This window comes from Chionomys nivalis, chromosome 3 (genome assembly GCF_950005125.1).
Source record: "Chionomys nivalis chromosome 3, mChiNiv1.1, whole genome shotgun sequence".
Classification (NCBI taxonomy): domain Eukaryota; kingdom Metazoa; phylum Chordata; class Mammalia; order Rodentia; family Cricetidae; genus Chionomys; species Chionomys nivalis.
In genome coordinates this window covers 16613711-16639096 of record NC_080088.1, presented here as the reverse complement: position 1 = coordinate 16639096, position 25386 = coordinate 16613711, and the positions used below count along the sequence as shown (strand labels likewise).

The following is a 25386-nucleotide window of genomic DNA, read 5'->3' as shown; positions in this document are numbered from 1 at the left end:
TTCTTGATTTCTAAAATGACTAAACCAGTTTCATTGCTCAACAACAATGAATAAAGATGCCTTCAAGATAAAACAATTAAAAAGTGAAATAAATAATCTTTCAAATAAATCTCTTTCTTGCTAGCATGATAGAACAGGAAAGCAGTGGCAAATGTAACTCTTTGATTCTGAGGCTAATGTGGGCTACATACCTGGTTTTCCAGCTTGCAAAGACTACAGAGTTAGATTATGTCAACAAATATATAATTTTTTTTTGTGAATTGATTCCTAAGAGTTCTCACTCTTCCAAGACTCTTCTCTTAATTTGAACTTTACAGGTGGAATTACTGTCAGCGTGGATTTCTTCTTCTCTATTCTAAAAATGTGTGGAATGATTTGACCAGTACACTGTGTCACCTCACAGCTGTTCCAGCAGCTTTTCTGGAAAAAATTTGCATCATCAGAATAGATCATCCCTCCCTTGCTATTTTTTTTGATACCTCAACATGATTACTGCTTATGAGTACTTGTCATGTTGCCAGATTCTGTTTTCTGAATATATTAATTGGATGTAGATTTCATTTTCTGAGTGTTTTATGTAGTCTTATCCACAATAATCTTCACATTGACAGGTTCGTCTTACCAGGGATGAATGAAACTCTAAGCATTTGGGTCTTTGTTTTAATATATATATATATATATATATATATATATATATATATATATATATATATATGCTGTTCCCTAGTGAGTTTCCCATCATGTCAGGTCTCATGAGTTGTCCATATGGTTCAGTTCTACTCTGGGTCTTAAGCTCATAGTGAATAGAGTTATAAACTTTGCAGTTTAAGATATTTTTATGCCTTACTTTCAACTCTCATTGGCAGAGTAATCTAATGAGAACATGTCTTTCATAGCACTTCCCTTCCTGGTCACATAAGCACAGCTGTGAAACTGACATTTCTCTTGAGGTTATATTTTGGTAACTTTTAAGTCTCTTGTTCAAAGTTGTATTTTTTTAAATGTTACCATTCTCAATCACTATTCTACTGGAAATGAGGACACCAAGTAGATATTTCACCACAGTCTTGAATGTTCTACCCAGCATTAATATGAAAACTAAACTTTATTCCTTCTTATTTTACCAGTGTTAATATAATACACACATACACACATACTCTCTTTCTCACACACACACATACACACACACACACACACACACGCATAAAGGCTCCATGCCATGGAATTATTTCAGAGATATCAATAGCTTGCTGAATGCACCTTGCTTCTACAATGAATATTTTGCCATTTCTTGGATGTTTTCTAAATTCTAAGACAAAATATTGGCAAGTTTCTTTCTACCAAGGGCACTGTTTCTGGTGTATAAAATCTTGTCTTCTTGTGCTCTCAAATGGTAGAAGGTACAAAACAATTCATATCCTTTCAAAAATCAGCATATGCATATAATTTAAGATTTTTAGATGATTTTATGGTGTGCAAGAATGAATATCCTTCTGTATTTTAACTTCTTTTTGAACCCCATATGCATATGTTTTAGTCTGCATCAATTTCTTCTCATGTATTTCTCTATTTAAATAAATTCTTAAGTATATGTTAAAATCTTTAATAAAATTTACATTTAATCTTCATAAAAATTATTTCAATTCATTTAAGAGTTATGCAGAAAATGAAATAATGTAGTATTACTGACAAGGAATAAAAAGCTATCCTGTATGTGTGCAAATATATATAGTACTATGTGGATGGGTCCTGAATTTCACTGAAATATAACAAGAATGATAACATAACTAATGAAGATAGATGTTAACCTCAGGAAAAAATAAGCTATAATAAAAAGATTTTAGCTACTGTTATGAGTTTTGCAATGCAACTAGTTTAACACATAAAACTGAGAAAGTTAGTTGTAAAAGTGCTAAAATATAAAAATTCAGAAAAATGCTATATTTTTTACCTATACATGGATTCTGTGTTATAATTGCCTTCTAAAATCTCTAAAATTCTTGGTTTGTTATAAAAAATGTAATTGCAGAACCAAAGACTTTTCCTATCTCACTACTTCAAGTTCTGTTTATAAATTTTGTGTGGCACATATAAAATTAGATGTCTAGTCAATACTAAAAATGACAGAATAAATTCTTCAGAATTTCAATTACCCAGAAGTAGCTAGTGAGTCTCTTTTTTTTCCTGTGTGAGCACTAAGATTCAAAGCTATATTAATAAGAGTGAGTGGTCTGTCATTGTCAAGAGGACTTTGCATTTGTGCTTTGATTCTAGTGTACTCCTTCAAAGTTGTATACCAAATGGTAAGCCCAACACTATTTAGTCAATTCTGAATTATATCATCTTGGTTAAAATCAGTCGGTCTCCAAATATAACAAAATGCATGAATATAGAAAAGGGACCTATGGAGAGGTGGGTGGTGTGGGAAGCAAAGAGGAATAGAGAAAGGGACATATGGAAATATGTGTGGTATGACAGTTATAGAGGGAGGTAAATGAAGTTGCAGTAAGAATAAAAACAATTCTCTGTATTTATGTATAAAATTGTCAAAGAGCAAATCTAATGACAGACAAAAGAATATTACTGGTTTAAATTTAATTTAGAATTGATGTGGGACTCCCCTCTGTATGCTGTGATTACCATTAATGAATAAAGAAAACTGTCTGAAGCCCCTGATAGGTTAGAGTTAGCTAGTCAGGAAAAACTAAACTGAATGCTGGGAGAAAGGAGGTGAAGTTAGGGAGAAGGCATGTAGCCATGTTAAACACAGACGCTGAGACTTTATCTGGTAAACCACAGCCTAATGGTGAAACACAGATTACTAGAAATGGGTTAAAATAAGAAATACAAGTTATACAATAAGAATCTAGCCTCCTCAGACAAGTTGGCGGCAATGTAGTTGACCAAAATCCACTTAAAACCCGAGAGAGCTTGAATAGAAATTCTAGACACAAAAATTCAAAGTTTAACACAACTTCTTGCTGTTTGCAGGCAGTATTCTGCAACTCATTTAAAAGAGGTTTTCCGGACTCAGTAGTAGCAAAAAAACAAAAACAACAACAACAACAACAACAACAAAAAACACCGCCCTTTTGAAACATTAGCAGCATGACATTTGGTTCTTTCAGGAGGCCACGCACTTAACTGGGGCTTGTACTCAGCGTGTTATAAACTACTTAATGGCACTGAGCAGCCCGGAACAAACAAGCAGCTTCCTCTAACACCAAATGGCAGGTACTAATTATGATTTCCAACATGAATTATGTTGTTTAGCCTAATAAGAACTTATAAACTCAAGGAAATAAATATTAAAGATATTTTATCGCCTAATAACATGAGTTAAATCATTATATGTAAAATTCATTCAAAAATAAATTAAAATATAAAAGGTAAAACCTAAAACCTTAAAATTTCTAGAAAAATTTATTATAGATTGAATTTGTGTATTCCTCTTAAACATTCTTCCTCAAGTGAAATATAATCATCTTTATTATTATATATAAAAGTGATTCAATTGTGTGATAAGGTCTTTCTTTAAACACAGGATGATTAAGTATTTAAACTTTATCATGAAAACCAAACATGAAAATCAAAAAATATAGAAAGTTTTATAGGAAATAAAAATTAAAAACTAGAAGGCTTATAAAGTGTCTAATAATTAGGTTAGGTTTTTCTCCTTCAAAATAAATACTTAATGAATTATTTTTATGAATAAAAATCAAATAAATGTTATGTGTATCATGGTACATGTCACAGTGGCAGGATATACTAACAAATATCCTCAAAATACTTCCTACAATAGTGAAAAAGATTCTTAGAAAAGTATTAGAACCTTAAAATGTTAACATTTACATCAAAGTACAAATTTAAATTACAAAAATCCAGTGAAAATTATTGACCTGAAATAAATGTGTATGCATATATATATAATTTTTTTAAACAAAATTGATATTATTTCTCAATACAAATATTATAATTTTAGCATTAGTGATAGAAACATTAAAAGAAATGTATTTTTATTACAAGTCAAATCTTTTGCAAATTCTTGCAAAGCGTCATTATATTTTAAGCAAATTCAAATGGATATTAAGTATCTGATTTTGCTTCTTTGTTTACACAGTGCAATCTGCATATTAACTGAAAAACTTTATTGTTATATGAATTTTTAGATCTCTGTGAGGAGATTAAGAGCCAGTATAATATCCAGTGAGCATTTGCACCTCACCCCTACTTTGTGATTTCTCATTATTGTCATGACTGTTTCATAGTTCTTGGCTACCTTATCTTTCCCGTTTAAGGCCAGTGATGCTGTAGTGCAAGCCTGAGGGACATCTCATCTTACAGTGAATGTCAGGCAACCCACTGCAGTAATCCAGGATTTAAGTCATGGAAGAAAACATAGCTAAACTGAATCATATTTTGCTTGTATGCTTATATCAATTAGTTTTCTCAATCATTTTCTTTTCTCCAAAGGTGATAAATATTCTGCAGTCTCTGTGTCTGTTGACAGTTAAAGAAATAAGATTTATTTGTATCTAAACAAACAAAACAATATAACTCCATGTAGTGAAATTTAATGCCTTGTGAAAAGAGAATATAATTTCTGTTTTCCTTTCTAGAATTTTCCATAGTTGCAGAACCATGATTTTAAAATGTATATGCTTTATCTTCATGGGCCAAGTTAAATATCATTGTTTTAATGTGCATTTTGCACTTTTTGCCAAATTTTGCAGTTATAGCCATTGGTTATTTAAGAAACTCAATTATATTTCAATAAAACAAAAACATTAAATTAGGGAAGGAAACCTGCTTCTTTACAAAACTCACACCTAACAAAGCAATTTAGGACTTCACAGTCATGCTGTTTAATGTTTCTAGGATATGCATTCATTTATAGCATTTGTCCTCAGAGAACACATAGTAGTTTTTAATCTAGTTACACAGAGATGTAATTTTGCTTTTGAATTTCTAATAAATTATAGGGAATGAAGTCATCCCACACATCAGTCCATAGTTCTATTTTCCAATTGTATGGGCACATGGAAGGAAATAAATCTATTAACTAACTTCATAATTTGAAGTGCAATTCTCTAACAGAGTGGGAAGCCTTGCATTTTTCAAATGGTGGTTTGCTTTCAGGCTCCACTTTAGGTGTTCAGAAACTCTGTGTTTGGTAATAAGCTACAAAATTATCGATAATTTAAGACATATATCCTCTTTTTAAAGTAAGGCAAGTCAAATTACAGATTTGGTGTTACCCCCCTGAAATCTATTTCTTTCTCTGACTTTAATTTTAAGCATGTATGCAACTCTTTCTATGTGACAAAATAATCTTTGGTTCCACAGAAAGTTGATAATCATAATAAGGGTTATTCGAGCAATCTTTCATAAGGCAGGACTTGATAAAAACTGACTTGTTGTACATGAACTTGGAAATCTAGCATCAGCGGGTTGGCTTTCATACTTTGTTCCAGTCATTTTGGAGGATGTTCATAGGTCTTCCTACTATTTACTTTTCCCTGAGTATTTCAGATCAGCATTGTAAATATATTTGAGACTTCAGAATTGTACTGTTTTTTTTCTCATTCCTGAAAATTGCCCTAATTTGAAACTCAATACACTGAGCAATCATGATATGGAACAGCACATATTAATGTGATGAAATATGGAAAACCAACTTGACTGAGCATCATGTAAATAAAGAAGTAGTGTTACTCTGTTAGTCAGACATCCATGGTTTTTGCAGTTCCTGTGAAATGTCTGAAAAAGGCAATACCTTGAGAAGGTAGATTTTGCTGGAAATGAACAAACAGTTCAGTAAAATGAAAATATATGGTTTATGTAAAGGGTACTAAACTACAGATTTCTTTGTATTATATATCATGATAATTCAATAGCTTACATCTTACAAATTTTTAACCAAAAATGTTAACAAATAAACCTCCAATTTAAAATGTCATCTAAACTATTCTGTTCATAGGCAATTTTACTCACCACTGAAACTGTAAGCATTAAATTCCATTGCTTTTCTTTCTTGCTTGCTTATCAAGACAAAGGAATATGAGTGTTTCTAGTTCTTTCATTAAAATGGGTTTAGAATATTTTTTATGACAATGTTCTCAGATGTATTTTTTAATAGAAATAAGAAGGATTACATAACCGAAATTGTTGACTGTGGTGGAAGAATCTCTCATATGATGTTGCTTACATACACTAATATAAATCATCTATGTAAATGTTCATTACTGTTTATAATGACCTATTCAATTAGTTCTATTTTCCATGAATATACAATATTTATATAATAAATTACATTCAAAGATGAATAGATTATATATTTTCTTTTATTTTTCTTTATTCCATGGCCTGCAACTGATAGTCCTATTTAACAAAAAACTGAAATTATAGCAAGTCTTCCACTCCAAACAATGACTTGAGTTGTCTTTGCTTTCAATGTACTTTTAAATAATTTTTACTTTAATTTTAAAGTATTTATCCTAAGAGTTGAGAGACACTCTGTTTATAAGAGTTCATGGCTTCTTCCTGCAGTCTCCTAAACATGTCAATACTGGGATGCTTCAAAGACTGTAGATTAATTACAGCACAGGTTTTTCATAAGATCCTCTGTTACAGCAGCTCTGTTCTGTCCAGAAGAAAAGAATGTGGTTGAAGTCGACACTGCATGGATCATATTGATTATCCAGAGGACTAATTCATTAGTGCCTTGATAAATTAATACATATTTTATCTTCTTTAATTTCAAAAAACTTCTATTTTCTTTCAATTGTATTAAGTACTATTCACCATGTGTTGAAGGAGGTGGCTTGTTTGTTTTCTGGCCACATGGCAGATCAGAACCAAAATAATCACACAGGAAACATGTTATTTAAATCACTGCCTGGCCCATTAGTTCTAGCTTCTTATTGACTAACTCTTACATATAAATTTAACCCATCCCCATTAATTTGTGTATTGCCACGTGGTAGTTTACCAGGTAAAATTCGGACCATCTGTCTCTGGCAGGGCTACATGGCTTCTCCCTAACTCCTTCTTCTTTCTCACAGCATCCAATATAGTTTTCCCCACCTAGCTCTATTCCCTGTGCAGTCCCAAGACAATTTCTTTATTCGTTAATGGTAATCACATCATACAGAGGGAAATCCCACATCATACAGTATGGATTAACTACATACTGTAATTATGTTAGAAATAATTATAATTTTATATGTTTTAAATAACAAAATTGGGAAAAATATGATGAATGTTTATCAATATTTTTAGATTTATTTTTGAGATTATTACATAATTACATCAATTTCCTTTCCCTTTCCTCCCTCCAAAACCCTTCCATATAACTCTCTTTGCTCACATTTATGTTCATGGTCTTTTTTTATCATTGTGGTTTTATATATATATATATATATATATATATATATATATATATATGTATGTATGTATGTATGTATGTATGTGTGTGTGTGTGTTTATATTTCTAAACACTGCCTACAACTGGTTCCATCTGTGCCATGTGACTTATGTGCCTGTTTTCAGGGATGGCCATTGGTATTAGGTAACCAACTGGTGTGCTCTTCCATGCAGAAGACAATCTCTCCTGCTCTCAGCACTTGTTAGTTGCCTGTACTTCTCTCTATAAAACTGAAGCCTACTGGGGGTTCCCATTTCCACCATTGCACAGCTATTCTTGTTCTTATTTAGCTCAATTTTAGGCAATCGTGTTATTTTTTGATCAAATTTGTTTCTTTACCTTTATAACTCTGCCTTTTTAACTGTGTGATTGTAAACTCAGCTTTGATATGGTATATAATGTAAAATCAAAGATAATAAAACATGCAAGTGAGAAGAGTGAAATAAGCTAAGTTTGACCTGATTTAATTCATTCTGAGATTGTAAAATTTTAAGGCTACCAGTTGTTGTAGATTAAAGTTCATGACATTTCTTTGTCAAGAGTGAAAAATTTCCACTTGAGACACAGAGACTCTAGACTGAACATCATATTTCCCCGACATTATGAAGAAATAATTGAATTGGCATAAGTGACACTTAGATATATAGAAGAAATGGTGTATTTATATCATTTTATTTTTCTATGCATCAAAGAATGAATTCAGTGCCTATTTTGACTTTCTGTTTGTGTTCCAAAACAAAGTGCCACTTTTTCTATTGAAATGTCATGCTTTTGTGAGAGTTACAATTGAATTGACAAAACAGACTACTCAGAAATTGTGCTCACATGATCTTTTACTTTTCTTTTAGGCATTTCCCTGTGAGGTTAACCTCAAAGATTAATAATAAACCCAAATGCTTTTCCTTATTGCAATGCTTTAAAATAAGTGTATGATTTTTTGTTTTATTTTACTTTTCTTAGCAATGGTTGTTTTGAGCAGTCTGGAACCAAATACAACTTATGAAATCAGGGTTGCAGCGGTAAATGGAAAAGGGCAAGGGGACTACAGTAAAATAGAAATATTCCAGACACTGCCAGTCCGTAAGTAATCAACACTACTCTGTTCTCTGTCATCAAATTCTTCTCTTGATAATACAATGGGATTTTTTAATGTAGAAAATCATTTCGATACTTAGTGAAGTGCATTATATATCTATTGAAGTGTTTTCTGAGTTAGTGGCATCATGGCTTACATTTCTCAGAACCTGAGAAGAAAAGAGAAAACATGATGGAATATAAATAGTAAAGCTGTTCTTAGTATGTCTTCAAATTTATAATGTGATTAATTTGATTATAACTGCAGATTTTATTATGCTTATAGAAAAATTGCTGTGTGTCATGTCTCTTTTAATGAGACACAGCTATTATCCCACAAATTATGTGAGCTGGAAGAAAACGGAATACCAAACTCTAAATTAATTGGTTGCAAAAGTAACTATAGGAGACCATAATCATCTGTGGCCTTATTCTCAAAACTATCCTGTTTTAAGTAATTTTTAGTCAATTTGGTTTATCTAAAATTTTGAAATTTTAAAAGGCATAACCTTTGTATCATTTCTAAAATGTGAGACAATTTACTGAAGAGGACTGAACATTGGTGTTGCAAAATATGGGCACAAATCTGCCTGCTCAATGCACATATTACTTCATCAAATTGTCTACAATAAGTTCCTGCTCTGTAATGTGGACAGTGGTTTTTCCAATGCTTCTCAAAATTCACCATGTGATGTCCATTTTCTCCATTCTCATAATGCAATATTTTAATTCCTTCATTATTTTTACCAGACTGTCTCCTAGGTAAGTCTATCAACGCTCCTATCCAGATCTTAAATGACTTGTACATTCTATTTTTATTTTCGCAACTGCTGATGATACCCAGAAGTGTTGCAAATTCATTCAAAATGGAAGCTTAATCAATTCAATTATACTCTGGGTAATCTTTATAATTCTGTGCGTTCCTACATCTACAGATTTTAAACAACTTTTCTCCTCTTGAAACACCAGTGTGCATGTTTAAAAAATTAATCTCTACTCTTGATACTGAGTATATGCTTCAGTCATTAAAGTGTTGCTACTTCATGAAAGCATGAGAACCTGAGTTGAGATAAACAGCACTCATATAAAAGTTGAGTGCAGTGTTGTAGGTTAGTAAGATCAGAAGTGATTTGGAGGTAGAGGTAGATAAATCCTTGATGCACACTGGTTAATAAATCTAATCAAATTGGTAAGCTCTCTGTATACCAAAAAAGGTATATCTTTCAATGTAGAAAGATAACAAAATTTCACTTCTGATTTCCACGTAGATGCACACCTGCATGCACATGAATGTAACTGGACGTTTCTCTCATGCCCACAGTTCCTGAGGCTCGAAAATAAGTCTTTTGGTGCCTGTCATCCTCTTTGACATACTTGTTGCTGAAAGGAGCAGAGTTGTCTTTTGTCGAGAAAAATCTACATCATTAAACATTTTATGTGTCATATTCTGTATGTCTTTGAAGTGATTGAAGATTACCTATGTATCTCAAATATACCACTGTATCACCTTGAAATCCTCCTAGCATGACTATAAGTTTCTTAGATAAGGGTGGTTATTAGCCTGTAATTTTATATTGTATTGAATAGCTTTTAAGGACTAAAACTTAATGTTGGACAATTATGCAAGTTGTATAGCTGTGAACTGTATAGGTATAGCCTTAAGCAAAAATAGAAACAGAGTGTAGAATAAGGACAATAACCTTGAATTTGTATCAATATACAAAAATCCTTTAAACACAAATAGAAATATAAACAGTGTAACACAATTAACCTTAAGTTTGTATCATTATACCAAAATCCATGCCAATGTAAAATATTTGATAGTAATAGTTGTCTTTTTATCCTATATTCCCCTAAATATTAAAAAAAACCTTATATAACCGACCAAAACACTAAAATCTTCCCTTACTGCCCAACTCTGGGGAATGTGGATGCTATTTTCTCGAAATGGATTCCTTTTGTCTATGGACAAAGTATCTTTAGGTTCCCTGATACATTCCTTAAATAATGATGAAATCCTGGGAAGACCAGCAGTAACCTTTGTTGATAGGAATCACCTATCAAGTTTCAGGTGATCTCCCTTGATAGAACATATTCATATTAACTAGGAGTGAATCTACAGCCTCTTGTTTTTTTGTGGAAACAAAATAAAACCACTTCTCCAAAGCATTTTGGATTTCCATTTGACAAATACGTTTTTTTTTTTCTTTTAAAGTTAAGGCATTACAAAAGTATATAACCTGGTTTATTTTAACAGTCCTTTAATTTTAGGTTTCTTAGTAGCTTTTGTTTGCTTATCAGCATTTAAAAATTTTAAAATCAACATAATAACATACAGAATCCATACTTCCTGTGTATTTTTTCATCTCCACAAGATTTAACTATTTTTATTTTTTATTTCTCTCTTTAAAGACTTTATTATTTTTAAGCTATTTGATCTTTCTATTACTGCCCTTATACTTTTGTTTTTTTAAAAAAAGCATACATAAAATTATGAAACACATTGGAACCTGTTTAGAGTTTTATGATTTTTGTTTTGTTTTGCTTTGGTCTGGACCACTTTAACTATATATCTCCAGTCTTTAGTAAACTCATGAGGAAACTTCATATTGTTAAGCAATGCTGATGCTTCCTTATGGCAGGCATTTTTTCTTAAAAAAAAATTCTACATAGCATTTAAAAAAAAAACCTGTTTAAGTACTCTGCTGTAACCAGAGTTTCTTAAAGAAGATTTTTTTTCTTGCTTTATTAAGCTCTACATGGAAATATGGCCATACGTTGAATGCCAAAATGTAGTTGGATTTTTTTTTTTAATTCTAACCCCACTTTGGAATGCAAAAAATGTTTACCAGACGTTCCTCTCCTGCCTGGTAGCTCCTGAATGACCACTCTGAGACTTAATTAATTATAAATGTTTGGCCAATGGCCCAGGATTATTAATAACTAAATCTTACATTAAAATTAACCAATTTCTATTAATCTGTGTATTACCACATGCTGTGGCCATGCTGCTGGATGATGTCTATTAGACTCCACTCTTTTCCTCCTATATCTCTGTTTGGATTTTTTACCTGGCTCTATCTTGCCTTGCCATAGACCAAAGGAGCTTTATTTATCAACCAATAAGAGAAACAAATACTCAAATATACAAAGGAACATACCACATAATATAAGTGCATTCATATGTGTACCCACAGATATGAAGGTCACACACAGTCACACATACATGACTACCACCATGACTCTTATTTGTTCTGGTTTTCTCATGTCTTCTAAATTATAATATAGATACATTGCAATATAATATACTGATGTTGACTTGTTAACCATGCTCCAACTTTGTGAGTTCTTTGATATTAGGGGCAATTCCTTTATTATTGGGTTGATCAAATTCTCACAAATAGACCTTATTTTATTTATTTTACTGCAACATAATCTTTATTCTTTTATATTTAATTAGTAAAATGAATATTACATTGTAATAAAGTAATGTTCGATGGCTGTGATTATTAACATTAGACCTTTATGAGATTTGGCATTATCAATATGGATAAAGAGGGAGAGTTACTGAAGTCCTAGCCTGCCTTAAGGGGCAATTGTCTATTTTCTGGGGAAATGAGTGTCATCAGTGTTGTAGCCACTGATAAATTGCCCTTGCTCCATTAAACAATTTCCTAAAACACTCTAAATAAATTCTGTGATCACACACTGAAAAAAAACATAAAATACATAAAGACAGAGATGGTTTTCAACAGGAAATAGAGAGAAATGAAGTGAAAACAATTTAATTTTCATTATATAAATTTATGAAACTTAAATAATAAAATATTAAATATAGCATTTTAAGTTAAATTATAAATCTATGAATGAATACATTTTGTGTATGTGAGGCATAAATTAAAATCTAATGATGAAAATTTAGTTTCTGCTTTTTAACATCTATAAATGTAATTATTACAAGAAAATGATTGTATTGTCATTTTAAATGACCCTCTTCTATACACAGTGTCATTATTAAATAAATCTCTTCTATACAATATGAAAGTTTCCATTTTAAACATAGAAATTCTACTAAAGCAGCTGAGCTGTAAAGTTTATTATGTGAGTGAGCATCACGTTATACCACACCAAATACAAAATAAAGTAAACCAATAAAAGGTCATGTAATTGGTATATAAGTTGATGGTTTAACTAGAAAGCAGCCTTATTAGGAATGTACAATGAGAGTTCATGAAGAACATTTGTGTTCCTTCTTAGGTGAGCCAAGTCCCCCTTCCATACATGGACAGCCAAGCAGTGGGAAGAGTTTTAAAATCAGCATCACAAAACAGGATGACGGAGGGGCTCCTATTTTAGAATACATTGTGAAATACAGAAGTGTAAGTATCATTTGATTAATATTTTGTATCTTACTGTCTGTTACATAAGTCACCATAATCTTAAAGATTGGTAAAGAATGAATATATAAGGTAAAGTATACATGTTAATTTTTCTATTTCTGAAATCATTATATTTGTTACCTTTTATTTTATTAAAGAACATGTACTATTTTGAAATATTTTGATGGTTTTGACTCTAATTCTAGGCTATGTGATTTAACATGAGAGATAACATTTCTCTTCTTTATGTCACTACTTTTATCTACATTTCACTTCATCTTAGTACATTAGCCTAAATCTGTTGGTTTATTTTACATAATGTAGTGTTGGACTCCAAAGTCCAATTTCCAAGGAGGAGTCGCCCCAAGAGACCACTCTTGCTTTTACATCGCTGTTGTTGTAAAAGTATAAGGATTTTAATTTTGTCGCTACAGGGTCCTTCAGCATTTGAGAAGCCAAAAGATCCAAATGACTGTCAAAAGTGACTTTTAAAGCAAAAAGCCATAGAAACAAGGGGGGGGGGGTGGACTCGGGAGTTGTTTTTCAACTATTTGCATTGGCATATTTAAAGGGTTACTAATAATAATTTGTCTGAGAGAGGGCTGAAGAGCGGCTGCCAGATTAGGCGAGGTAAGAGGGAACATCTGAGGGTTAGTCTGACCCCTTTCCAGAGACTGAGTCAAAACATCTGTAGACATCTGTGGGTTACCTTGTTCCAGTTCCAGGAATGGAGCTCTATTTGGAGAACATCCATAAGGACAAAGGGAGGTGGAAAATTCCCAACGTTACAGTGCGTGCATGTGTAGTTGTTAGGTTCCTAGGGGGAGGGGGTGAAGCACTAAGGCTGAGAGGCCTCAGAGTTGTCCTAGATTTCTACAGTAAGAACAGTATTAAAAACTTTTCATATTATTGTAACATTATATCTGTCAAAAATAATAAGTAAAAGATAATTTAACTTGAGTCATGGTTTAAAAACAGCATGGGATAAAACTAGACTCTCTGAATATGGTGGATAATGAGGGCTGCTGAGAAGCCAAGGACAATGGCACTGGGTTTTGATCCTACTGCATGTACTGGCTTTGTGGGAGCCTAGCCTGTTTGGCTGTTCACCTTCCTAGACCTGGATGGAGGAGGGAGGACCTTGGACTGCCCACAGGGCAGGGAACCCTGACTGCTCTTCTGACTGGAGAGGGAGGGGGAGGGGAGTGGAGTGTAGGAAGTGGGGGGAGGGGAAGGGAAAAGGGAGGCAGGGAGGAGGCAGAAATTTTTAATAAAAAAAAAAGAAAAAAATAACTCTCAGATATACATAAAACTTTACCAATATTAAAGATTAAGAAAAATTGCATACAAAAAAAAATAGTAGTTCATCATGGTAAGAAAATCATGTCCTGTACTTACCTTGTGTCAGAAGTGAAAAAGCAGAGAGATCAATGCTGCTGTTATTCTACCTTGATCTTTACAACAATACTGGACTCTAGTCCATGAAGCCCTATCACTCATACTTCCATAAAGAATCTTACTTTTGGCTACAAAACACTTTGGAAACACCTTCTCAGATATTTCCAGTGATGTGTTTCTGAGCAATTCTTTTTAAAAATATTTTTCATTAATTTTTATATAAAAAATTGTCTTCTCGTATTCTTCAGTACAATGTGTTGTGTATAAGCTTAAAAAGAATGTAAATATGCTGGCAGTGGAGTAACAGATAGTTGTGAGCCACTGTGAGTGATCTGGAAATCAAATTATGTTCGATGGAGCAACAGTTGATGCCCTTAACCATTAAATCATTTCCTTATCCCCTGTAGATAATTCTATTGCTCTCAAATTAACAATGTAGTCCAAATGCTCATGATAGGAAGATTAGCACATCACATCTAAGAACCAGTTATTATAATGAAATAGATCTATCATTAATGTTTAAATAAAGAATGGTCACTGACCTTCAGTAAAATGGATCATGTGATTAAAATGTATTTTGAATTAGTGAGTGAAGGGCTGCAGACATCAATAACTGCTTTGGGTATTCCAAAGGTTATTGTGAAAGAGGATTCTACTTTTTGAGAGACAGTTGCCAATGTTGTCCCATGTCTATTTTTTCTGCTTCATTGTTGTATATAATATCAGTGGTCACTGGGAATGATTGCTTCTCAAAACTTTTCCACAAATAATTTTGTTTGTATTTTCTATAGAATTTTTTAGAATTCCAGTTCTTTAGGGTGCTTCAATACATTTTCAATATATTCTTAAAATGTATATTTTGTGAATTATGATTGTTTCCCAATTTGAACATTAGATTTTAAGATAAGGAAATGAAATTCAATTTTCTATTGTGTCCATTAATAAGCAATTTTATATAGCATTTCAAGTTTTCCATTCAATTCAAGTATTTCCTTTACTGGGGATTTCTCTCTTTTTTATTTTTATTCTTTTTTAATTAAAATTTCCACCTGCTCCCCGTTTCCCATTTCCCTCCCCCTCCTCCCAAATATTGCCCCCTCCCCCCACTCTCCTCCCCCTATCCCCACTCCTCTTCTCCTCCCCCTACTCCATTCCCCCTCCCTCTATATAGTAACATTATTTCCTCAGCTTGACCTCCATGGTCTTCTCATTCCAGTTGAAGTTCATGGGATCTTCGTCTTTAATTATTATTGTTGCACACACACACACACACACACATACACACACACACAGAAATATTTAAACATAAGCTGCTAAATGAATCTGTTTGTTGGTGCTGGTTTGTGTCTGTTCCTCGGGATGGCTAATCTCTGTTGTAGGCTTCAAGCTGGCAATAATTAGCAGCAGGGTATATTTGCATACTATGCCATAAATATTCTACATCAGTGAGTCTCGGAAAGTCTCCTTGGGTTGTAGGCAGATCTAACCTAAAAATATAAGGCAATTTGGGCAAGGTTTCTTGTAAGTTCTCATTGTCTCATTTGAAAATTGTGCAAAACAGAGAATCCCTCTGAGGAGCATAGATTGTAGTTGCAACATTAATTACACTATAATAGCTCCTGCATGTCTGTTACCTATCTATATTTTCACGCAGAAAGGTTTTATTAGAAAACATTAGTGGACATTAATGACTTCTAAGGACGAATGCCAACAAAATACCAGAGTGAGCAATAAAAAATTATAAAATAGTAATGTGGTTATATATTTTTCTGTGAATAATTTACTTGAAATTAAAGCTATGTTTGATTATATAATATAATAAATTGATAGTAGAGTAACAAATACTACATTCAGTGCAAGTAGTTTGATGATTTTAATCAACAGTAGCAGACATTTATTATTTTATGCTATGTTTTTTAAAACTTTATTGCTATTGGGTTTTATTTAATAAATCATGTGTACTCTAGGAGTGCTGAGTTTTTTGTAATAATTCTAAAAGTGTTATTATTTATAGATATCAAATACTATGGATAGAAACTAAGTATATTGCTGCACAAGTTATATGTCTTCATCAAACCACAAATACAAAAAGGAAAATAATGAACAAATATTTCAGAGGTCTGTAGCTGGAGTCAGTGGAAGCCCATGCTAGTTTGCATGGGGCTTGGGTTTGAGCTACCTCACATAGACGTTACAGTAGAAGAAGTAGTACAGCTCATTCAATCAGGAAGCAAAGGAGGCCTGTATAGGCCATGTATAGGAAACTATTGGTAATGATATACGTATTCATCTCTTAAATTCAGTTGAAATATATACTTGGAAACCCAGAGAAAGTAAATAAGTTTGAAATGTTTTAAAGTAAGATAATTCATTCCCCCTCCCACAGAATTACTTACTTTTTGTTAAGAAATCCAGGATTAGAGTAACATTTCAGAAACACTATCAGGACTAACATATTGCATCTGATAGTATTTTAAAATAAAGCTTGTCAAACAGAAGTACAATGTCATTTATACAAATAGAATTAATCTCGTAAGGATATATAAGATGGCTTAGAGAGTAAAAGAGCTCCATGCCATGCCTGATGACCAGACTTCAATCCTCAGGACACACGTGATTTTAGAGGGAAACAAATTTTTGCAAATTGTCCTTTGACAAATCAATGGATTGCTTGATACACCAATGCCCACACATATGCATGCACATACATAAAATAAATACATATTAAAATATAAAAGTACTTTCTTTATAGCCTTCTCAATGTCTGGTTAAATGAAACCAATAACTTCTTGAAATGTTAGCAACTTTACTTATATTGTTTTAATATTTATCATATATATGAAAACACAGCAGGATATTATTAGGGTTTCAAAAACAACGTTACCTTAATTAACATACTTCATATCATTGACTTCCATTACTATAGTGCTGTAATTAGCCCCAGGCATGGCTAGAGGCAAAAATGTTTTATTGAGTAGCACTATATCCATATAGAGCCAATTATTGCCACAAAACTATAATATTGACATTTTTGATTTTTGAGAATATTTGCATATATATAACCTAGTTTTTATTGACAATAATACTATCTCCAAATAACACCCCATTATAAATTAAAATTTAATTTTCTACAAATGAATGTCACTGAGGATATTAATATTTAATGGTGAGTCAGTGCCTAGCATTAGATGACAATAACATATGAACTCAAGGGTATTTTTTTTTTTTTTTTTTTTTTGGTTTTTCGAGACAGGGTTTCTCTGTGGTTTTGGAGCCTGTCCTGGAACTAGCTCTTGTAGACCAGGCTGGTCTCGAACTCACAGAGATCCGCCTGCCTCTGCCTCCCAAGTGCTGGGATTAAAGGCGTGCGCCATCACGCCCGGCCTCAAGAGTATTTTTGTAGGTGTTTTTTTTCTAATATCGCTTTGTTTTTTATTTGCTTTTGATTGCAGATTATTTCTTCAATATTATGTTTTATTTTTTGATTTTGTGCTTCTCGTGCCTTCTCTTTGTTATTTTATTTTTTACTCTGGATTGTTGCATTTTCGTTTAATTTTTTTTTTCCAAAGAGAGCAAAAGGAAGGCATAAATTGAGTGGGTGGCAAGGTGGGGAAGATCTGGAAAGATCTGGGGAAGGACAAACATTGATTAGAATATACTGTATAAAAATATTTTCAATAGAAAAGAAGAAAAGGAAAATTATTTAATAAGATAAGCTCGAAATCAATCTGTAGCAAGAAGGCTGCTAGTTAGTTCCCAGTCTCCTAGCTCTGAAATAATCACACAGAAACCATATTATTAAATCACTACTTGGCCCATCAGCTCCAACTTCCCATTGGCTAACTCCAACATACCAATCCAACCCATCTCCCTTAGACTGTGTATCACCACATGGCTGTGACCCACTGGCCAATGTTCTGGAGTCTGTCTCCAGCAGGGCCACATGGTCTCTATCTAACTCCTCCTCCTCTCTCTCTGCGTTCATCCGTGCCCTCTCTGCCTGCACAGGTCTAAAAGAGTTCCTTCCCCAACCAATGGTAATGCACAATATACAGACGGGGAATCCCACATCATCAATTTTCTCTAAGAAATTGCAATTTTTGATCAAAGAGAAAATAATATTAAAGAGATTCCAAGTTAAGAGAATGATTTTCAATGTACTTCATTTTCAAATAGTCATCAATATATTTCAATTTGCAAGGACATATTTTATATATTTCTGTCTTCAATTACATCTATCATCAAAATTGAAAATAAAAAAGACATAAAAGGTAAAAGATGGTTTTGGAAGAGGGGAATGTGGTTTGATGCATTTGATGCAACTGTATTGGATTGTATACATATAAGAAATTGTCATGAATGAAGAAAAATCATAATTAGAAAATGAATACTTGGGTATTTTAATAAAAATACCCTATTTTCCTTTATTTGGATGTTGTTTTATACTTTCAGTCTAATGTAACCGTCCCTTCTTGTACCTATTGTTCCAATGATTATGTGATGCTTTCAGTATAAGAATCACTTTTAGTTGGTCATGGTGAAATACAGAACTAATTTTAGTACTTTGGTGATGAGACAAGTGTATCTCACTTTAGAGGATATCCTGAATGACACAGGGATAGGAATCTCCCCAACTTAAAAGAAAAAAAAACCCTGGATGAATATACACAATACATCACATTCTTACTTCATTGTCACTAATTTGTTCCAATGTCTATCTCATCAATTCAAAACAACCAGAGGATGTTTTTATAACTTCATAATGGCAATGAATGTCAATTCAAATATAACTACTTCTGCCCACTATTTAATTATTATATTACTTGTTTCAGTCACCAGTTCATGTAGAACTATTGAAGTATAGAGCATAGACTCTAGTACAAGTTTTACAAAATAATTATTTTGATTCATTGTAATCTTTAGAAGGATATTGCTTACTCCAATAATTTTCAATTTCTAAATAATCAATCATAAAGTGTACTTTCTACATAATCTTTTAAAGATTAATGAAAAGAAGGAATTTGCCTTGTCTGATAAAGGAAACCATAAAATTTATATAATTTACTGAAACAGCAATGGACAAGTAAAATACATGCTTTGAGATTTTATAATCCCTATATTGTTTTGCTATTGTGTATGGTGCAAAAAGCCATATTGGTATTCTGAACTTTTATCCACAGAAGATTTTCTGTCAATACTAGATCCTCTGTTCATTTCTGCAAATTCACTACCCATATGTTTGTTTCTCAGGCTACCTGAGTCACACAGTACAGCTACGTTTGACACAGCCTCAGGTTGTATTAGTTTATATTAACCATGTAATTAATTGGTGATACTGTAACATGTTCAGCAATGGATATAGTGTACTTGACCATTGACATCATCATTACCTGTCTTCCTTTTCTTCTTTCCTGGGTCACTTCCCTTTTTGCATATAAATATATTTCTACTGTCATGTCTTTCTATGTATACTTAATTATATCATCACCATGGGAAAAAGCAGCTGAAGGAGTCTGGAAAATTGTTAATGTACAGAGAGTTTTTAGACAAATATTAGGTCTCCAGTTTCCTAAGTAGATATGGTCAGCCACATATGTAAGCAGAGGCTGTGCTTTAATTTTCCAGACTCCCAGACCCAAATAATCACACAGAAACTATTTAATTACAATATTGTTTGGTTGATGGTCAGACATATTTCTAGCTAGTTCTTACATCTCAAATTAACCCATTTCTATTAATTACATATCATCACTGTGGCCTACCAGTAAGTATCCAGCATCTTTCTCCTTTGGTAACTAAATGGCATCTGTCTGATTCTGCTTTCTTTCTCCCTATATTCAGTTTAGTTTACCTGCCTAGCTCTACTCTACCCTAGCATAGGCCAAAGTGGCTGCTTTATTAATCAATGGTAATAAAATATATTTCCAGGATGCAGAGGAGAATCCCACATCCCATATAACTTAATGTACAAATAATAATACCAATAATGATAAAATCATAAATGGGTGGTTTAATCTAGGTGATCACTACAAATAGTGCAAAAAGAAATCTAGCAAAATTACCAATATTAGAGTTCTTGGTATGAGCTTTTCTATCTTTCAAGGTAGTCTGACAAATTGCTAATATCTGTCATACACTTAGGAGACCTCTGCACTTCTTATAAGATGATTTATCTACAGTGTGCTGCTTCAATCTAATGGACATTTGCCCCCATTAGGGTATAGTACATCCTCCAAGGATTTGCTTTTCCTATAATACAAGTTGTCGGCCAATTCAGGACAATGACTTTTCTCTGAGGCTTCGATCTTGTGAACCTATGTGAAGAATCAATAGTAGCATCCCTAAAATGTTAACTAGATTGCTCCTTTGAGCTAAACTTTCAACTGTGACTTGTAAGGGAACAATATAACTTAGACCACATGTTTCTTATTGCCAGATGATGTCTTGTGGGCAAATGCATATATTCATTTAATTTTAATTTCAATGACTATTGACAAGATTGTAGATATTCTGGAAGAGAATAATTGCTGGTAATTTATAAGCCAGGAAGTACACATTATTCTAAGTTATAATATTATAAAGTATATTGCTTTTTTCCTCTCCAATTAGGAATAAAGAATGTTTTAGAAAAGACTTAAAGTATTAAAAGCACTATTCAAAATGTCAGTGTTAGTGTTAGTATGTTAAATTTCTCCTGACTTAAGAAAACTGATTATTTAAAATCAGTTGTATGGAAGGTACTTTTGGGACAGCAACAATGTTTAGGGCACACAGTTCAAAGTTTCAGTTTCCTTTTTAAACTATTTGTAATCTAGATATAATATAATAACATTTAAATGTAAGAGACAAATTTAATTTATTAAAGCCTTAAGTTTGTGAATACATAAAAATGAGCTTTGATTACTAGGAAACAAGTCTTGCTACTAATGGTTTTAGCATGTGTATTGAAATATATTTAAAGACAAAAAGAATATTTTGAAATATTTTCAGTAAATAGCTATCTATATAGGTATTTATCTTCCTTATGCTTTGCTGTGAAAGAAGAGGATGCATTTTATTTATATTAGTTCTGCTATTATAAAATGGGCTTTTTGCCTAAAAATAATATAACTATGAACTAATATATTGACTCAAGTTATTCATTTAAATATGGTACCAAAATATAAAATTATCAGAGTTAATGACAAGTATTTATATATTCAATATAGCTAATTAAAAAGTTAATTTTTAAGAATTTTGATTATTTATATAAGGACATACAAACAGTAGGTAACTAGTTATGTGTTCAAGAAATCATGGACAATGAAAATAGCTTTTTGGTCATATGAACCTTAAACCATACATCACAGGAGTTAGAACAACCAAAATGCATATTGGTATAAGTATTTCTTCTATTGACATTTCTTTTATAATTATTTTATTTTAATGTAAGATTGTGTTGGCTACAGTTTCTATAAAGTCTTTAGAAAGGTAATGAGTTACTTCCTGTCATGAATGAAGGCATAAAGAAGCTCCTTTATGAACACAAAGCATATTCCTTTATGTAGAGCAAAGGTAGTGATCCCCTAAATATTGCTGTTAGGATGAACTTGACAATTAAAGATCTGCCTCTACTGTCACAAGGACTTACTATTTTTTTTACAGAAAGAATTAGTCGATAAAAGCTTTGCTCGAGCTTCATGACTATTTTTTTAAAAGAACTTGTCTTTCACCATTTAATTGGCATATTAATGATAGTCCTATTCAGCAAATCATATTAAGTTACCTAGAGGGACACTTTCCCACTAGTTATCTTAAATCATTCCCTGGGTACTCTATTTCTGCAAATTAGGCAGTCTACAAATGCATAATTGAGATTCTCATGCCTAGGGGAGTATTTAGTTACACCCACTTTAAATTTTTTTCTATTCCCTAGGAATAGCAATTAGGGGATTAAAATATCTCCTTGTCTTAAGTTGAATGGGAAATGAAATTGATTTATATTCAAGAAACATTAATCCTCTCCATGATTCCTTAAAATATCACTGTAAAAGGATTTATGGTTTAGTTTACTACGTGAAAGAGTTAAATTATTTATAATTCAAAAGAGAATAGTATGTCAAATGCTTGATTTTCAGAAATAGCCTATTGGGAAATTAGAAACTCTATATAACTGTCTAAAAATCTCATAATTTATATTTCCTGACAGTTTTTGGTGTATACATAAAAGAACATCTTATAGCTATTAGATGACATAATCTAAGATTTCATATGTGACTTCACAAATTACAATTTATCTGTAGCCCCAGACCATAATTTCATAGACTAGCCTGACTATTGGGGGTTATGCTACTGATACAGGGGAATGCAAATATCAACAACTTTATGCAAACTTGCCTTTATACAACCCAAACATAAATAAAAATTAGTATAAAAATCTGATACAGGGGACAAGAGAAATGTCATAGCAGCTATGACTAGTAACATTCTTGCAGAGGACCTGAGTTTAGTAACCAGAACTCTTTTGTAACCTCCTGTAACTGCAATAATATAGGGTCTAATGTCCTCTTCTAGATTCAACTTGCTACAGCGTAAGCATGACAAATACACAAGGATATATACCCAGGCATGTGAACAGCAGACACAATACTAAAGTTTTAGATGAATCTGATAGAAAAAGGTAGTATATCAAGAAATTTTATGTTTTCAAAGGTTAATATAATGGAGCACAATGACCATCTTGTTTTAGACAATTTCATTAAGAGCATTAGGAGACTATTTTCTTCTTTAAGAATAGTAGTTTTGATATATTTTAAAATATCAACTGCTCTAAAATTCTTGCAGAATGAATCAAATAATATTTAGATAATAACATATAAGATAAGTCAGGTGTGGTGTACTTTAAGCAGGATATGTAAGAATGCTAAAATCACAAAATCCCAATGAGTTTGCTGTTTGTTGAGTTTTACTTTAAGATTGAGGCTATAGTGTATATATAAGGATTGAGGTAATAGATGAGCTTGAGAAAGGGTGGGAGAGAGAGAAACACCAGAGGAAAAGAAAGAAGAAAAGAAATACAAAAAAAATTTCTCCAAAACAACAACAAGAAAACAACCCATATTTGGTATTTCAGTGTTCATGAAAAGAATACAAAAGACTGAAAATTTGTCTGCTATAATTTCCTCGTGTGTTTTTTGACGAAAAATACCACGTAAAATATACACCTTTAGAAGATTCACTTCATAGATAGTTATCCACATCAAGAAATGTTAATAATAGTCTCTGAAAATTATTCCATGATTCATCTTTTCTATTATCAGTCTAAAAGTGATTGTTATCCAAGTTTATATGTAAGAAATAAAGAGTAAAACTAAATAGGTGGAATTAAATTACCATAGCATTAATTTGTAAAATGATCAGACCTCAGCTACTATATTACCTTTTATGTAGAAAATATTCAAGCAATACTGAATTCATTAAATAAGCAATTTCACATATCAATTTTTAGAAAACTGAGAAAATAAAAGTTTGCATTATTCCAAAAAAAAACTTAAATTTAACATACAACCTTCTCATAGCACTCTGTTCCAAAAGTTCTTTTCTCTCCTTTCACAGAAAGATAAGGAAGACCAGTGGTTGGAGAAGAAGGTGCAGGGGAATAAAGACCACATTATTCTGGAACATCTGCAATGGACGATGGGCTATGAAGTGCAAATCACAGCTGCCAACAGATTGGGGTATTCTGAGCCCACTGTATACGAGTTCAGCATGCCCCCAAAGCCCAACATTATTAAAGGTAAGCAAGATGATATCCTTTCTGAAAATTAGTACTATCTGATCTTTTTACTTCTGTGATATATTTCACTAGTAATGAATATTAAACTTGATAAACTGAAATGTCATTTCTATTTTCTAAGCATTATTGATGCATGTCATAATGAAGTTTCACAGTTATTAGCTTGGGATATTAGGTACTTTGAAGAACTTGCTTTTACAACTATAGCAGTACCAGTGGACAGGGGATGACAGATAGAGGGAGTGAAATGAAGATGAGAATGACAGATGAAAACCCGCCTGAAAAAACGTGGTGAGATGAGAAGAAACATTTGCAAAACTTATCTGCCAAGCACCTGGGAGCTGGTTTTCCAGTTCCACTTAGGATTCTCTACAGCTAAAAATAAGCTCACCAAAGCTTAACCAATATCAATGAGTAGGAAGAAAATTCATTGAGGCAAAAATAGTTTAAATGCAATGTTGCTAAGAACTAGAGCTGGAGATACTACAGGGGTCAAATGTATCAGGGAACTTTTAATCTGTTTTTAATGCAAACCAATCAAGATCTCGGATGATACTTATACATTCAAATTGATATGCTGATAAAAATACCTAGTTATTAAAATTCTTCTCGAATATATTCTATGAAAACAACAAATCCAGGTTATATGCTAGTTCAAAAGGATATTCAATTATCTTCGTTTTGATATCATTATTTGGTTGAGGAATATATGTTTTAATATATATTTATTCTTATATATTTATTATATTTGAAAATATCTCTATCTCTCCATATATATGTATATGTGTATATGATGAGAACAAAATTTTGATTCATAAAACCCTGGCTTATTTCATCTGTAACACAGTATCCTTAATAAGACATAATATTTCTCAATTAAGAAGAAAAAGTTACTTTGACTATATCACTTACCTTATAATTTCAAAGTGACATCAATGTGACAATTTTTAAATGCTAGTTCTTTCAGGTTGAAAGATATTTGATAAAATTAATTTTGAATTAAGTTATATTATGCAGATTATAAAGTTTGAAAGTAATTAAATTGTGGCAAAGTTTTGCTAACATTTACTATCAAGTACTACAGATCTTGGGTTTTTAAAATGTATAAGTTAGGCTTCTTCAGAAATACTATGGGTATCTTTTAATATTATCTTTTATTCCTGTCTCACCACATTATATTCTTAAGAGTTATCAAGTAAGTTATACTCATGTTTGCATATGACTTTAAAGGTTAAAGGCTAAATGACTGTTTCTTTTCAAGTGTACTTGATATATATATATATATACAATATATATATATATATATTTGAATATTGCTCTTTGCAAATGAATGA

The 25386-nt window shown here is 32.1% G+C and overlaps 1 protein-coding gene across 2 annotated transcripts in view; it reads left to right on the top strand.

Moving 5' to 3' along the window:
* Ncam2 (neural cell adhesion molecule 2) overlaps positions 1-25386 on the top strand; it is a 403308-nt gene that overhangs the window by 338034 nt on the left and 39888 nt on the right. For both annotated transcript variants that reach the window (XM_057765379.1, XM_057765380.1), the window contains exons 13-15: positions 8387-8506; positions 12758-12879; positions 23872-24052. In XM_057765379.1, coding sequence (XP_057621362.1) covers positions 8387-8506; positions 12758-12879; positions 23872-24052 — 423 coding nt within the window. The remainder of the gene's footprint in view (positions 1-8386; positions 8507-12757; positions 12880-23871; positions 24053-25386) is intronic.